This window comes from Bos mutus, chromosome 8 (assembly GCF_027580195.1).
Source record: "Bos mutus isolate GX-2022 chromosome 8, NWIPB_WYAK_1.1, whole genome shotgun sequence".
Taxonomy (NCBI): domain Eukaryota; kingdom Metazoa; phylum Chordata; class Mammalia; order Artiodactyla; family Bovidae; genus Bos; species Bos mutus.
In genome coordinates, this window is record NC_091624.1 from 84,638,592 (window position 1) to 84,656,599 (window position 18,008).

Sequence of the window (18,008 nt, forward strand, 5' to 3'; positions counted from 1 at the left end):
GTATGATTCAGTGAATGTTTCTCTGTATCTAGAATTTTACAGTGAAAGCCACTAGGATTCCCTTTCAAAACTGTTACCTATTATAATTAGCCAATCTCATTATGAAATATTGCCTACTTAGTAGTCACTTGGCTTACTTCATTTTTAAATGTTTAAGATAGAAAAGGACTTAGATTCCATTGAAACCTATTTTCTGCTTTTTATAATTTTCTCTATACACTACTCAATATTTCCAAATGTATACTACCTCCATTAATCATACAACTATCTTGATGTTCAGCCACTAAGTTGTGTCTGACTCTTTGAGACCCCATGGACGGCAGCACGCCAGGATTCCTGTCCTTCACTATCTCCCAGAGTTTGTTCAAAGTCATGTCCACTGAGTCGGTGATGCCAGTCAACCATCTCATTCTGTCGCCCCCTTCTCCTCCTGACCTCAGGCTTTCCCAGCATCAGAGTCTTTTCCAAGCAGTCAGCTCTTAACTATCTATGTGTATTCAGATCTCAATTCATCAATCAGTTCCATCTCACCTGTGTCTTCTTTCCCTCTCCAAGGCCCCCGTCGGTGTTTTATTTTTTTAACTCCCACTGGGATCATCTATGCCCATCTCTTTGTTCAAAGATCATTTTTCAGCCAAGAGTGCTGCCTTAGAAGGTATTTCTTTCTTTCTTTTGACCAACAAATCTGTTCACTTTTCTAAATTTAAGCAATTTTCAATGAACTCCACTTTGCAAGTTCACTAGTGAATATCACTAACATATATTTTTTAAAGAATAGTCAACTTTTCAAGCATTTTTAGGTCCAACCTGTCTGTTCCTTTCAACTCTCTTATTCTTTCTTCCTGCCTATTTCCATAAGGTGGTGTCAATAGAATGAATACAGGCTGTCTTTGAAATTAATCACTCTTCATCCATATATTTCCTGACTTGGAGCCTGAGAAGGGAAAGGAGCTCACACTTACCGAGCACTTGTAATGTGTGAGTCGCTGTGTGGGTACCTTACATCAAGAGAAACTGTTTTTTCCTTTAAACAGTCTTACGATGGTAAAGAATCTGCCTGCAATGCAGGACACTGGGGTTTGACCCTGGGTTGGGAAGATCCACTGGAGAAGGAAATGGCAACCCACTCTAGTAATATTGCCTGGAAAATCCCATGGATGGAGGAGGCAGTCCGGTACAGTCCATGGGGTTACAAAGAGTTGGACACGATTGAGCAAATTCACTTTCACTTTTCATGGGGTATGAGGATCTACATTTGGCAAAAAAAAGGGAGGCTTTAGAGTAGGTAAATAATTAACTCAGAGGCACATGCTAGAAAGTTACAAGGCCCAAACTTAAGATGAGAAAGAGCAAGAGCATATGTCAAAGAAGTTAATGAAAAACACATAATCGTTGCATTTAGCGGCGTCCATTCTAGAGGCATGTGTGGATGCTTCGTATGTTAGAAATAACAAAGAAGACAATTAAAGGAAATGAAAAAAGTATCACCAGAAATAAAGACTTACTACTCCCCACTCTTTGGTCCAGGACAACACAGGCAAGGTTAAAGGGGACTGCTCCTCTGACTTGAGGAGTGAGCAGGAAATGGGCCATGGAGAAACGCAGAGACGCCGCATCTGTGTCGTGTCACACACAGAACGATGCTGATCCCACCCCACGATGACACACAGGGGAGCGGGGAGGGGGGCCCAGTGAGTTGGGCTACAGTAACTCTCCCTAGGGTACAAAAGAAGAACTGGGGAAAAATTACTCTTAGAATATTTCCTATCAAAACAACCCCTCAAAAGCTTCCTATGAAACCTTAATGAAGGTGATTACTTAACTGATTACAGCAGATTCCATAAGCCAGAAGGTATATGCTGCAAATGAAGTGTAAACAATACTTCATTTCATATACACAGAAGAATTCCCACTTACTTTAATATTAGTTGACCATATCATGAAGTTTCTAGTTCCTTTCTACCCTCACAGACGGCATTTATAAACACCCTCAAGAGGCACGGAGAAAGTTAAACAACTACAATTACACTCAATTACAACCTCAAACACTTAGAAATACACAATTTCTAAGAGAAAACAAAAAGGTCTGTGAGCAAGTTGGGAGGAAACAGTGCCAGGCTACTGGAACGTTTCAACCATCCAAATCACAAAGAGGAACTAAGAGGAAAGTGAGGCACGCTCTCCATCTTAGAATCCTAGAATTTCTGAGCAGAAAAGAAAATCCTTATGATCCGTGCAAATGGGCTTCCTTAAAGATGAAAACATTTGAGATCTGAACTAAAACCACAAAGTCTCACTCATGAGTTCACCACCTAACAATACGCCCCCACCGGGCCCACCACAATTAGGGCCATTAATTATCAGACAGGGGAAAAGTGTAAGGGGGAAGGCAAGCTATATCTGTTTCCAGTTCCTCACAATGTCCCAAGGAAAATATAAAGGATATAAAAGCTGGATAACGTAATTAGTAATCACTTTACACACCTAGACAATTAGGCCTTTGCATTCAGAAGTCTTAGTAGTTAGCCAGCTAGTTATAAGCAATCAAAAAATTCCTGTCAGAAATAGCAGACATTAAAAAAAAAAAAAAATTGGCCATGCTATACAGCATTGCAGGATCTTAGTTCCCTGACCAGGGATAGTTCCTCGCCCCCTGCAGTGGAAGCACAGAGACCTAACAACGGAACAGCCAGGGAGCTCCCCGTAACTACTTTTGACTCCACCTTAAGATACTAAAATACGACGTGTACCTCTGCTTTCAATGCAATGAAAAATTCAAATTGATCTGGAGAATTCCAGTTTTATCCTCTTGTCTTTATGCTAATAATAGTGTGCATTTCAACATCATACTCTAAAACACAATTTACCATGATTTTCACAAAATTTTCACAGTGATTTTTATCTCTGGAAAGTAGTAGGACAAAGAAGACTTTTTAAAATTCTTTTTTGGGTCTTTGTATATTTTGGTCTTAAATAAATAAAAAGACATAAGTTAAATACAAAGAAAACACTAACCTGATCAGCTGACACTTCTAAACAGTAGGCTGAGGGTTTCATTACGGATGGTAATTGTCTAGCGCTCATCTAAATTGCATTCGGCTGGTGCCCTAACAGGAAGTAAGAGGCCCTGAAAGGGACCCTCTAGCATCCCCTGGGAAGCTGGGGCTGAGTGCATATCTTCTCTCCTGTACATACCTCAAAGGAATCACGGTGTGCGAGAGAGCTATTTACAACTTACTTTGTGTATAATCAGCAGAAACAAAAGATATGACAACAAGCATAAAGGCCTCTCTCTTTCTCCTCTCAGGAGAATTCAACAAGGGAGGGCCAGTGGGCATTCACTTCAGTGTCAAAAGGGCTTCCAGAAAACACATTTTCTGTGGGGTAGGGAGGAAACATGGCAGGCTTCCTACACACACACACACACACACACACACACACACACACACACACACACACGATCTTATGTTTACTGAGATCACACATAAAGACTGTTAGAGACCAGACTTCTGAAAAGAAGACAGAAAAAGGCTCCACATCACAACTACCGTTCAAACTACTTGAAGCTTGTTAAAAAAACACTTGAAGCTGAATGGGTGTAGCAGGTGGGTGCAGAAGGTGGAAAGGAAGAAAGAATAAGGCACAGAAGTGATAACTTGGGAAAAGAAACATGTTACCAAGAAAAGGGCTTATAGAGTCTGGGGTGCTTCTTGCAAAACCAGGGCACATTTGAACTTTAATTTTATTTTTAAACATTAAACATTCAGGTAGGCATTTGCCTGATAGGCACTATAAAAAGTCAGAGCCTAAATAAACTAACTTCCATGCCAGCTCAAGTCTCTCTGGTGAAGCTGGCCGTAAGCCCAGAGCAGTGCTGAACTATATGTGTTTTGGTGGCTTCGGTCTAGCAATGAAGGAATGAGGCAAAGGAGATGAACCCAAGGAGAACCTGGAAAAGAATGGAGAGACAGAATTGGTTTTAAAAAACAGAGGGACAGAGAACAGTCCCGTAAGAGGACTCAGGAATATGGGCGGGTACAAGCTCCGTTACATTCCAAGTCAGAGAAAAGCAGTAACAGCCTCATGTCAGTGGTTAGATGACGCCAAGCAACAAGAAGAAAAATTACCCAGATAACACAAAGAATTCAGGCAGACCATTCTGTGAAATGGATTTGACAGTAAGCTAGCCAGGAGTTGCTTGTGAGAAAGAGCAGATAAAGAAATAAATTAATTACCCCACACTGTAAAGACGGGGATGCATGTTAAACACAGTGCTGCAAATAAGAGAGAGGAATGAATGAAAAATAAGGAGAGCTAAGTTGCTGGATGTGCAGATAATGTCTATCTTCATCTCTCAGGCAATGATTTAATGAAGGAAAACATTCCAGCACTAAACCTTCCCAACCATGGAACCCAAGGCTAAGACTCAGAAGGGCCAAGTATACAGCATCTAAAGCTTAAGAATGAAAAACGTCACTTCGTGATGAGAAAGGAACTGCTGAGTCAAAACAGCATTTATCCAGCTGCCAATACAGAATGGCCAGAAATATGCTGGTGCTTACAGAGACCTTAGATGATGCAGGATGTTATTCATAGGAAGGTGAGAAGGACGAGCAAGGTGTTGCAGGGAAAGAATTGAGCAGGGGGGAGGACAGTCTTCTCCAAGTCATCCAGGACAGTGAGCTACAGGATCAGGATGAGAGGAGAGAAAGCAGAAGAGGGTTAAGGTTCTGCTACTCACCAGGCTGACAGATACAGAAGATGACTGGGGATGGGGGGCGGGGGCCGGAGGAGACCACATCCTCCCAGGAGCCAGGATCTGCCTAAGTGAGATTCAGTCTCTCTCTGCCTCGGGAGCTGGTCCTCTGGGGTACGCTAGGGCCCTGGGCTCTGTGATGGAAGCAACCGCTGCAGGTATGATTACAGGGGATTTTCACAGCCACAAACAACAACAAAAATACCCTGTTTTTTCTACTGTGAAATGTGGGATAAGAGAGAAAAATCTCTCTTCCCTGGTGATATCCTGAGGAGCCTGATGGACCATGAATAATGCTAAAATTACACAGGATCTTTCTAACAGAGCCTCAGAGGGCTTTACACAAAATATTTATTAATTCCCCCATCAGACAAGTAAGGGGTGGGAAGGAAATTTCCACCACACTCTTTTTACTATATTTTTAAACAAGAAAACTGAGGCCTGTCACTGTGCTCTCCCCTCATTTGATAAGTTGAATAGAGTTGAAATGAAGACAAAGTTCTCTATACTACCACGCTAGTGTTTCACTGGAAAAACCTTCTATCGTTTAACAGAGTTCATCCTTGTTTTACATGGGTTTTAGCACTAAAGAAAATGAAAAGGAAGTTATTTGCACCTATGCCGTTGGGTGGACTTCAGATTCAAGAAAGAAAAGTGCCTAATTCGACTATATTCAGCTGGTTTGTAATCATTCTTGTCATTCCAGTTTACTGGAAATGGAACACCCCAAATTGTTGCTCATGGGCATATACATTGCCATGTGTGATGACTGATGATGTCAAATTTCACATATACGTATGTATATATATGCCCAGGTAAACTCTGTCTGTCCTCAAGGCTCAATGCCAACTATCCTAAAGCCAGGTAACATGCAGAGAGCACTGGCTTTGGAGTAAAACTTCTGTTTTAACCCCAGCTGTGGTATCTTCTGAAGTTGGTCAGTTAGTTCCCAATACAGAGCTTAGTTTGCTACATCTGTAAAATGTAAATAATTCTGTTTACTGTGGTGGGTTGGTAAGGCTGAAGAAGACACAGGTGAAACATCTAAGCAGATGGTAGGTACACAGCATAGGTAATGATACTTCCCTGGATACCCTGTTCTTCCCCACCCCAGCACACCATTCCCATCAGGGCTGAGAAGTTTGAGACAGGGACGGAAGGAATTTGGGGCATGCAAGCAAACCCCAAGTGTCAAAGGAATAATACAAGCAATTAGGGAAACTGAAAATTATACCTATTCAATTAGTCTCAATTAGGGGCCGGCTCCATCAACTTGTAGACAGCTTCCTAGAATGCTGTGCTGACAAAGACTATGAAGATGTGTCTGGGCCCTGAGAGACTGACTGCCCAAGTCTCCACTGGGGGAAGGAGAGAGAAGAGACACATTTTACTCTCTGCCACTCCTGCCTCAGCCAAGACCTTTACAATGAAAGGATGAGGCAATTTTCTGAGTTCACTTTCATGCTAGTGGCTTGACCTATGAATTAAAAATGAGTTTCCGATATACACTGCTATATATAAAATAAACAACAAGGACCTACTGTATAGCAGATGAAACTATATTCAATATCTTGTAATAATCTATAATGGAAAGAAGGTGAAAAAGAATATATATATATGTGTGTACATGTGTGTATGTGTGTGTAGCTGGATCACTTTACCGAGTACCGGAAAAACTGTAAATCAACTATACATCAATACAAAATAAAAGATAAAAAGTAGATTTTCCAGGGAACTCAGGTAAACGAAGTCTGAAGAAGCCTACAGTTTTGGAAAAACCCAAAACAGCAAACTGACAGATAACAGTCTAAGTCAGTGGTTCAAGCTGTATTCTCAGCCTGGGAATGTTACTAGTATCACCAGGTAACTTATCTGAAATATATTTGAAGTCTCATCTGAGACCTGGGGCTTCCCTGATAGTTCAGCTGGTAAAGAATCCACCTGCAATGCAGGAGACCTGGGTTCGATCCCTGGGTTTGGAAGATCCCCTGAAGAAGGGAAAAAATTCTCCGGAGTTCTGGCCTGGAGAATTCTACGGACTGTATAGTCCATGGGGTCGCAAAAGTGGGACACGACTGAGTGACTTTCACTGAGACCTACTATGACAGACTCCATGCGAGGCGGAGTCGGGCTGGTTGGTTTTATGAGCCCTCCAGGTGATGCTGATGAGCACAAAAGTTAGAGAACCACTGGCCTAAATAAACTTGAAAATCAAAAAAGAACTGGTAAAGCAAAAGTCTCCTTAAAAAAAAAAAAAAGACAAAGCAAGAAGTAAGAACAAAGAAGCAAACATCAGGGCATAAGGTTTGGGATCTCGGAGAGTCGGTGTCAGGAAAGGAGACTTTAAGAGAGAAAAAGCCCAAACGAGCAATCCACTTCAGCAGCACTGTTATGGGCAACTCCATGGATGCTGCAAACATGAGAAGGAAATAACTTGGGACAGACATTAGCTTTAGCATTTAAACTAGAAATCACATTAAAAGGACCCTTGTCACCTTGAACTCAACCACGGGATTTGCACCACTCTACCTGTCTCTCTGGTTTTTCACAGCAATCAAGAACAACACTGAACTGAACTCTCTAATGAGGGCACAGAGACAACTTTCAACTCATGATCACCAAGAATTTCTTTTTTTTTGGACAGGGTGGCATTTTTTAGCAAAGAGTTCACTTGGGAAGAAAACAAGTTCATTTCACTTGATCTTCACTCAGGGATGGCACAAAATGAGGCAAATCAATGGATTTTTTTCCCCTCCCTAAATTTCACAACACTCAACAGAAGCAGATGACTGGAAAAGGTATACATGAGAAAACGGAAAGGGGAGTTTAAGGAATGAAACATGATAGAAAAATGTGCCACATGCCAGAGAGTGAAAGAGAAAATGTTATACCTACCCCTCCCCAAAATTCAACATCCCATGTTACTTCTTGAACCACATACATTAAGCCTATTATGATTTAAAAGAAAAAAAAGTGTAAGTTGCCATACAATGAGTACTTAAACTAGATTCAATGCACAGTGGTTGTCTAGAGAAGCAGATTGCTGTGGACTAGTACCAAGCGGCCAGTGGAATTCTGGGGTGCAGAAACCAGGAGAGCTGGCAGGGAGCCTTCACCATGACACTGAAGCCTACAGTTCAGCACGCCCAAGATCAATGAAGGAACATGCTTCTCCTTGCATGCAAAGCTTGAACACAGGTAACAATAAGAGAAGAAAGGAAATGGGAAGGCAGATTCACCCCTGCTGCTCCCTACAGGAAAACCTTTCCCAACTCAAGCGTAAGTCGTACCGTGCACTGAAATCACCCCTTGGAACCTGCTGAGGACCTCAAACTAAAAAGAGAAAATGCACAGAAGGATACAAGGCTGATTTCTGTGGAAGACCCATGCTCCTCCTACCTACTCCACCAGCTTCCCAACCCTAGATCAACTGGGGTGAGGTCAAGGGAAGGTGAAAAGCTGTACACAGTACTCTGGACCAAACAGGTGAAAAGTGAGCCTCAACTTCTCCCACCAATGGCACCTCGCTGTTACCGAGGGTCTCAGGAAGTGGTGAGAAGATACAGTAAGACAGACTTCCTTATATTGTCCTTGAGGATCTTATAAGGTGTTTTTCAAACTGAAATCCTTTACTCCTGAAATCTAAAAGAGGTTTAGTAGACAATAGAACACTTTATAAATGATAAAACTCATGGTTTTCCATTTTGTGTGCTTTCGATGTTCACAGCTTCAAATAAAGATAGAGTTATTTATGTCAATAACTTACCAGCTATTACAATGCCATTTTCTCTCTACATGCTTTCCTTTCAGATGTCATGCTCGCCCCTGGTTTCATCTGCCACTTGTATGAGAACAATGCTCCCCAATCCCTATTCCTTAACACTCACGTGAATTTTAGTCTTGCACTTTCAAGCTCCCACTTGAAATTTCCAAGTGTTTAGTTAACACCTCGAGATAAACAAGGATATGGGTTCACTGCCTACCCTTCTTTACTACACCTCTACCCTGACTTTGTTGGCTTTTTTTTTCTTGCATTAGTATCGCCAGAATCCCATTAACAAAGACTGAGAACTATAGATGATGATGAAAAGCCTTCTCCTTATTTCCAAAACCCAGTAAATTCTGAAGGCCTATTTTCCCACTCCCATCCCCTCAGCTGTCCTCCCACACACCTTGCAGATCATCTCTCTCCATCTAGACCATTTCTAACAAGAGCATGCTCAGACCTTTGCCGTAACCCTTAAGTGATTGATAATGCATTTCACACTCATCAACCAGAGCTATGTACCACCCCTCCAACTGTCAAACCTATTCCAGATGTTCCCCACAAACTACCAATTACAAATTTCCTTCCAGGCCCTCTACAGCCTAGCTCCGCCCTGCCCTTCCAGCTTCATCTCTCCTCCTCGTTCATGACAAATACTTAAGTGAAGTGAAGTCGCTCAGTCGTGTCCAACTCTTTGCGACCCCATGGACTGTAGCATACCAGGCTCCTCCGTCCATGGAATTTTCCAGGCAAGGGTACTAGAGTGGGTTGCCATTTCCTTCTCCAGAGGATCTTCCCAACCCAGGGATCAAACCCAGGTCCTCCCACACTGCAGACAGACACTTTACCATCTGAACCACCAGGGAAGCCTTAAATCCTTAAGAGACAGTCTAATCATAATTACACTTAATGTCTCCTGCATATGCTCTAGCTTTCCTAATTTGACATAGCTCTCATACCGCTTTTTTCTGGAATACCCTCCCCTGCACTAAACTTTTTTTTTTTTAATTATTGTGGGGTTTTTTTGACTGCACTAGCTCCTCCTCACTGTGAGATGGCCTTCTCCAGCTGCGGCAGGGGATACTCTCCAGCTCCTCCTCACTGTGAGCTGGCCTTCTCCAGCTGCGGCGGGGGATACTCTCCAGCTCCTCCTCACTGTGAGCTGGCCTTCTCCAGCTGCGGCGGGGGATACTCTCCAGCTCCTCCTCACTGTGAGCTGGCCTTCTCCAGCTGCGGCAGGGGGGACTCTTCAGCTATGGTGCGCACGCAGCTCAAGTTGTGTGCTTTGTCTTTTTTGTGAAGCAGACTCTATAGCACGCTGGCTCAACAGTTGTGGTTTAGTTGTCCTGAGGCATTTGGGATCTTCCCTAGCCTGGGATCAAACCCATGTCCCCTGCACTGCAAGGCAGATTCTTAACCACTGGACCGCCAGGGAAACCTTGCACTAAACTTCTGAACATCTCTATTTCTGGAGGCCATTTCTTCCATTAAGTTTCCTGATACCCACAGGTAGAAGACATCTCCCTTGCCAGCATTCTACTACCCTCATGGCAGTCAGCACTATACAACTGCAGACTTTAAAAACACTACATGTTTTTCCTCCTGAAGGGCAAGAACTTACTGGCTTCTCCTTAGTTTTCTCTCAATCAGCTTTTCACACAGCAGATACTCAACCAATGCATGCAAAATAAATAATAAATAAATCTCTTAAAATTCACAGTGGCACCAGTGACCCAATGTTACAGAGTGATTTTTAACCATATCATTATTCCACCCAATCCTCAACAAATACCCTTAGGGCATTTAGGGGCCAGTAATTCCTATTTTATAAAAATTCAAGATGCAAGGAGGTTTCTATTTATGCACAGAGCAGTCTTCTGAGTGTAATTTAGCCTGTAAAGGTTCAGTAACTAATTCAATGTCACCCTGTTGATCTGTGGTATATTTCTGCTGAAATGATACTTCTCTTGCTAACTTTCCTTCTGACTTACTTAAGGATACCTCGAGAACCTGACTCTATCAAAGCAGTCTTCTATAGGTGAGAAAACACACAATATCTCCTCTAATATGTAAGTTTTAGAGATACTATTTCTCTGCCCAACAAGTTGTTAACAAATATATATTGGCACATATATCTTATTTTAAAATTTACTAAGCTTTACAAGTAATGAAAGTATGAAAACCTCCTATAATAAGCTTTGTAAAGAGGTATTGATTACCATATACCTGGAAAGAAAGTAATCAACCCATTATACTACCCTCAGATAAGAAGACATTTCTAAGATGCAATGAGAACAGTGTATAGACAACTGGGGATAGACTTCCAGCCCCCAGCAGTTTCTCCTTTGTTTCAAGCCAGGAGCAGGCAACTACAGCCTCTGAGCCAAATGCTAGACTGCTGCCCACTTCTATATTAATAAATAAAGTTTTATTGAAACACAGCTGTACCTATTCCTTTATATACATATATATTCTACCGCTGTTTGTGGCTACAAAGACAGAATTGAATAGTTATTACAGAAACCCATGGCTTCTAAACTATTTACCATCTGGGCCTTTAGAAGAGGTTTGCCAACCACTGTTTTAAAATATACAAAATTGTATCCCTTTTCCCAGGAACATCACTTTCAAGAAATCCCCTTTAGTAAATAAGAATACAAGTACACAGAAGAATGTCCATATTGAGGCACCACTCTTTGTAAATTAAATGAACTGGCAGCAACCTCAATGTCCACAAACCAAGAACTCATTAAGTATATTAGAGTACAATGATACACTAAGACTCCATTAAAAATTATGATGGATAGTTTTACTTACAGACATGGAAAGATACCTATGACATGCCCGAGTTTAAAAAGTCATGTACCCATAATCCTTCTATGTAATGAGCATCTATCCATACACCTGTTTGTATACATAAATGAGAAAGGATGACTAAAAAAGATGTTAATAAAATGGTTCCTTGGTGGCAGCCATTCAGGAAGAGTTTACTCTCTTTGTAGTCTTCTTAATGAGATTTTCACAATGAAGATGCACCCTTTATAAAAGCTGTTAAAAAAAAACTTTAAAACTTAAAAATCAAAGTCAGCATGCTATGCTTAGGTTCTGCGTTATATAAAAAGCACAAGGTTTTTCAGAAAATAAAGGCGGGGAGTTTGTATTTTCTTTTTGGTTAGGATAGGGCTTCTGGGTTGGTTGTTACTGTTTCTAATCTGCCTTTTTCTTAAAGACAGAAAGGCTCTTCAGCTCACCAGTAGCCTGCATATCTATGAAGCTGCATCCCCAGCGTGACACCCTCCTCTGTGGATTGGAAAAGTCCCTTACCAAAGCATACATGGGTGAGGAGGAAGAAGAGAGGTTAAAAGAACAGCCCCTCCATGGAAATGTATTAATTCAATCAGCGTCTTGCTTCTGGGTTACCATAAAAAGGTTCATAAAGTACCCAAAAGCCACGCAAGATTTTAGAATTATGCTGCTCAATGACTGATTCTCAGTGAAGAGTAAGAAAGGGGAGATTTTTCCTCTACTCTCATTTTCTTCAGCCAAACTAAGCTTTAGCAAGATTGGCATAAGTATTTTTTTAAAGTGGTTAACTTTTAGTGTATACATGACACAATTATTAAGAACTCAGTACCACCAGCGATACAGAGATGCTAACTAAACACTGCATAAGGCTTGCAAATTAACATCAGGAACCACAAAAGAAGAAATTGCTAATAGCCAACAGCGCCATCCTCCTCTCTGTGCCGGACACTTTACAGGCATCGATTCTAACCCTCATTTTAGTAATGAAGTAACTGAGCTTCCAAAGTCACATAAAGAAGAGACAAATTCAAGTGCAAACACATATGGCTAGAAAACCTAGTCTCTGCCACCCATGCTGATAAAATGGAAATTTAATTTTCTAATGAAGGACTGTACAAAATCCCAATATAAATTTAGCAGATGAAAAACCTTGAATTTTCTGGTCTATAAAGATACTACAAAATTACCATGTTGACTAATTTTTATAAGCAATTTATTTAAAATAGTATGTTTTTCAACATTTCTGAGTTAAATCTACCCATATTCTCCATCCTTACACTTACTTGTATATGCACATGGTGTGTATACCTTTTATAGATATGCTATACATTACACAGAGCACAACTTTTTAATATTGTCAAACTGGAATCTGTATACATTGGTAGACACAGGCTCCTGTTAAACATAAAGTGGTGACTTATTCTTTTGTGACTCTTCCCACAATAAAATTACTTCATCACTTTGGATTGAACAAAAGCTGTGCCCTGAAAATTAACATGTGAAGAGCTGTACAGTGATATAGCTTTTTTTTTTTTTTACGCTAGTATTTACCCCACACTATTTTTCTCTTATGTTCTCTTTTCAAATTAGGGAGAGATTAGCCTTCCTGTGAATTCCCCACAATTGCACCATGGTAAACAAACCCTTTAAATCCCAGACTACTTGGGTTTGCTATGCCTCCTTTTTAGAGGGTGTGGAGGCATTAGACTCTAATTTTTCTAAGCAAGTATTCCACAGATCAAAGATAGAACTCGGAGGCTGGACCCTTTTCTTCTAGAACAGGTCTAATTTTTATCAGTTCTTAAAGTTGGTTTCCTTGCAAAATTTAATCTGAAAGGAAAAGCAAAAATTGGTGGGTTCAACAACCATCTTCTATTTTTTGTAATATCTGACTTAAGTTATAGATGGATGAAGAATGTAAGGAACAAAGCAAAGATTCTGGGGGTCAAACTTGCTGGATACAGAGTTGAGACCTTTACTTCCTCATCTGTAAAATGAAAATAACTGTACCTGCCCTGAATGCTTTTTAAGAGTTGAATAACATAAAGTGAGTACCACCCTTAGCACACTGTGTGAGCTAGGAGGTACTTATGAAATGATGGTTTTTAATCCATCTTTTACTCTTAGCAATAGGTGAAAGTGAACGCTAAACCAAATATTTATTTTAGATCTAAAGATACAGTATGTTCAAACAAGTGTTGGCTAAAAGAAATGAAATGTCAGGCAAACTAACAATGCTAATCTAAGACCATCTATGACAATATTAATGTACTACACATAACACAATTACTTTTGATAAAAACATAATCCAGGATTAAAAGACAGTAAGAGCAGCACATTCTGCTCAACAAATAGTTCCCAAGCCCTTAACTACACTTAAGGCAAAGTGCAAGACTGTAAATGAAGATAAAATATTGCCCCAATATACATATAGGTGCCTTGCTATACTCTTTCATTTAGTTCTACTAAAAGGTGTAAATGCTATTTGCTTTAGTGTGACCCTGATTCCATGAATACAAGTGCACATTCACAAAGCCAGGGACAGAGACCAGGGTACCTGTATAATGGAACTTCCAGCTCTATTACCAAGTGCTAACCATAATGAGTGGGCTTCCAAAGTGGCTCAGCAGTCAAGAATCTGCCTGCCAATGCACAAGACACAGGTTCGATCCCTGGGTTGGGAAGATCCCCTAGAGAAGGAAATGGTAACCCACTCTATATTCTTGCCTGGGAAATTCCATCAACAGAGAAGCCTGGCAGACTATAGTCCACTGGGTCACAAAAGAGTCATTCACGACTTAGCGACTAAACAACACTGATAATAAAGCAAGCAGCTTTGATTCAAGGGATTGATTAGAACTGATGATACAAAGGTAAATAGAATGTAACAGAATTTGCCAGCTTAGCTTCTAGTCTTTGGTTATCCATAACTGATATCTCAGAAATAACAGCATCATTCTGACATCCAGGAAGGTCATCCCAGTGAGAATTTTGCAGAGTGGCGAAAACACAAGACTAAGGCTGATACAAAGCAATTCTCAAAAAAAAGAAAGAAAGCTGTCTGCCAATACTTAATATCTTCTTTCCTATTGATATTTGGTGAAATTAAAACATTCAAATTTATCCCTCCTAAAAAAAAAAAAAAGAAGCTTTCCAAGGACACTTGCCTCAAGACAAGCTCAAAGAACAAGATCTACAGAGTTTACTGAACACCCACTATGTGCCTGAACTTCATGGGTGTTGTCTCATTTCATCTTCCTGACAAATTTCCAAGTGTTCTTTCCCCCATTTTAAAACAGAAGAAAATAAATGTTAGGGATAAAGTGACTCACCCAAGGTCAAAAGATCGTAAGTAAGTGGCAACATGAGAATCCAACCTGGGACCAATCTTTTTAACTCCGCCCCAGCTCTCAATCCCCACCAGAGTTCTGCAATGTCAAACAATAATGCTGCTACAATGGGGAGAGAAAAATGCTGAAAGAATAAGTATTAATGCTTTTCAAAAGTTTGATTTTTAGGGAAAAAATACTAAATCAACTTTAATTTTCATGTTAAGGAGATGTGATACTGGGGTATTTCCATTCTTTCCCTCTTGGATTATAAAGGGGCAATTTTAATGAATTGAAAAGGGTTTGGATACAACCACAACATCCTTTTTATAATCAAGAACTGCTTCCATGATCAGGATAACAAATTTTGTTAGAGAATCTAAGCATACGCGATAGACTTTTTTTCCCCTCAATTTGGCACTGTTGACAAGTTTTTCTACTTTTTAGGAAAAAGAATTAATTTTGAAACTGGCTAGAAGGGAAAAAGAAATCCAGCACAAAGTTAAGTTTAATATTCCTCTGAAAAGTGCACTTTAAAACTGGAAACTAGAAACAAAAATCATCAAAAGAAAACTTCATCACTACCACTTGATTACATTCAGCACTGAAAAGAATTCTTAGAGTAGTCTCTAGAATGTAAGTGAAAATATCTAATGAGTTCATCTAAAATTTGAAGTGCCAAGTCCACACATCAATCTTGATTTTGCCATAGAGTTGACTGCATGTTGGTTTAAGACTTCCCATAAACAATATGAATGTATCTGTTTATAAATAATAAACCATCTACGGACAGCACTAATCAGATTAAACTCAGGAGGTCTATCTGGACAAAACCATCATTTTATAGAAATACATAAATCACGTACCCAAAACTCTATAAATACGGCACACAGACACACTCACAATTTACTGTTTTATAGTATACTCTTGACTTAAATTTCTGTTATATAAGATTCTAAAAAATAACTTATCAGTGGGAATCTATCTTGGCTTAACAACTGTAAAAAGTTTTTCCTTGCATTCATGAGGCAGTTGTCAAAGTGTGCATGTACACACAGGTACACACACATGCAACTTTATGTATGTCTTATATATCAGTTACTACTAAGGAAGAGAAAAATGAGCCATTACAAGAACATGGAATCAAAGCAAGTATTAAGGCTTGCAAGTGAAGAGCAATAGGCGATTCAAACCTAAAATGCAAATTAAGATGATATATTTATTTAGGTAAGCCCAAGACAATTTGTATTTCTCTTATTCACTGGGAAAAAAATCAGATGCATTAATATTCTATAAAGTCCCAATGCAAAATCAGGAGGCCATTCCATACATCCACATTTTAATCTGTTATAAATTAACCTGAGTCAGGTCAAATCACGAAGCCATCCGACAGCTACATTCAACATGCACAATTACAACCCCAGTCCAATCATACACACCCGGAGTAAACGTAAGCCTCAAACTATTGGAGCAGTGAAGAGCCAGGCTAGTTTTCCCCAGAGAGGGACTGGTGGGGGCAATTGGCAAAATGGATACATCCCAGACAATGGCAGAACCTGAGCCATGCCCTCCAACCCTAAAGATGCTCACGTGGTTGTACGAAAGTCTGTTTACAAGATCTGCAGCCCAGATGACCTGCATCTTAATTAAACTGCCCTCTTTCCAGAATTCCTGGTTTTAAATCACACTGGAAACGTTTGGCTGCGACTGAACTAGAATGGTTTGGTTTCTCCTTTCTGAATGCCAAAAAGAGGGAAAAAAAAAAAAAAAGTGCCATACTTAAGTTTGTTTTGTTTCAAACTCTCAGTCCTTCTGCATTCCCAAACTGTATCCCTCTGACTAGTAGAAACCGTTATTAGAGAGAAAAGGTTTAAAAAAAAAAAAACACCGCCCACACACAGCCCCCAAAGCAGCCCGGGAGAAGGAATGAGGGAGGCTGACTGGTAACATACGGTACCATGAGCTGCAGTGGCCTCGCCGTCAGCGGTGCAAGGGTAACTGATCGCTCCTGGCCTTCCGCGCACAGCGAAGCTCAGCCCAGGGAAGGGGGGAACAGGGACTGGGCGGGGAGGGGGCCCTTGCCGCTCTCGGGCAGTTTATACAAGAAGGCAGCTCAGCTCCTTTCTGGCGCATTCCTCCTCTCTATCTCGCCACCTCTTTGCCTGTGTCCTGCCGTGTTTTCTTCAGCCGGTAATTGTCCGGATGGCAAGACTTTTAAAACAGTCAGTTTAGGAAAAAGCGAAACCCTTCTAAGTGACCATCACAGCAAATCAGCTTCACGCTGGTGGGTAAAATTTTCCAAGGGAAGTGTTCTTCTGATAGTTCCTGAGTCTCTAAGTCCCCCCCGCCACCCCCGCCCCCACCCGCCGCCACACACACTCCCCTAGAGGGCTAAATGCACTGTGGCAATAAAACATTCATGCGACTTGGAATTTTAACACAATGCCATTTCCCTAGTTTAACCTGAAAGGAATGCACTAGTCACAACAGACTACATCATCCTGCCATTAAACCCTGCCAAGGAACCGCTTTTTTGGCCCTGCCGGGCCAGCTTTGACGGGAAAGGAGTACACAGACCCACACACTGAGCACAGAGGGGCCACCTCTGCTTCCTCGGCCGGGTCCAGCAACACCCTGCTCTTGAACGTGACCCCTGACCCCTAGCATTGTGACCGGCTTGTGATGCGTGTGTCACTCTGGCACTTCTGCAGAGACACACACGGTGCAGGCCGCTGGCGGCTCCCTCTCAACAGGACTTGGGCTGAAGCCAAAAGGTTCTCTCTTATTATTACTGCTACTATGGACGGGCTCCTGTGGAAGGGGGGCGGGGGGTGAAGGCTGTGCCTAGTGCTGGAGAAGGGTCTGTTTCTGGTTTTTCCTTTGTCTTGCGACTTTTTAAAACACAAACTTTGTATTTGCCTTCATAATTAGGTTGTGATTACTGACAAGCTGGTTTGCTTTGGGGACAACTTATCAAAACTGCCAGTTCTTCCTGCATTTAAGTGACATTTCATTTAGACTTACAAAATACAAAAACAGAAATTTTTCTGATTTCTCCAGAGAATTTTAGAGAAAAAACTCAAAAGTGTTGAACTCTAAATAAAACATCCACACTTAACCATTTCATGTGGCTAAAGTACTACCACCCAAAGAACAAGGAACAAATTAGTTATTTGTTTTTTCAACTCAGATGTATTGATTTATTACTTGTGCAGAGCTGTCTGCCTTCCAAGGAACAGAAGCGACAAACTAAGGAACAAGAGAAAATAAATGTACAACGAATGAATACTCAAAAATTACACTAAAAGTTTTTAAATGTTTAATTTTGGACTCTGCAGTGATGCCAATTTGG

The 18,008-nt window shown here is 40.8% G+C and overlaps 1 protein-coding gene across 10 annotated transcripts in view; it reads right to left on the reverse strand.

Moving 5' to 3' along the window:
* BNC2 (basonuclin zinc finger protein 2) overlaps positions 1-18,008 on the reverse strand; it is a 485,586-nt gene that overhangs the window by 290,779 nt on the left and 176,799 nt on the right. The window contains exon 1 of one of the 10 annotated variants that reach the window (XM_070375931.1): positions 16,614-16,874. The exons of 8 other annotated variants lie outside the window; for them this stretch is intronic. In XM_070375931.1, the coding sequence (XP_070232032.1) occupies positions 16,614-16,616 (3 nt within the window). In that variant the 5' untranslated portion in view covers positions 16,617-16,874. Of the gene's footprint in view, positions 1-16,613; positions 16,875-18,008 lie in introns of those variants that run through there. One more of the 10 variants, XM_070375935.1, reaches the window with a different exon arrangement.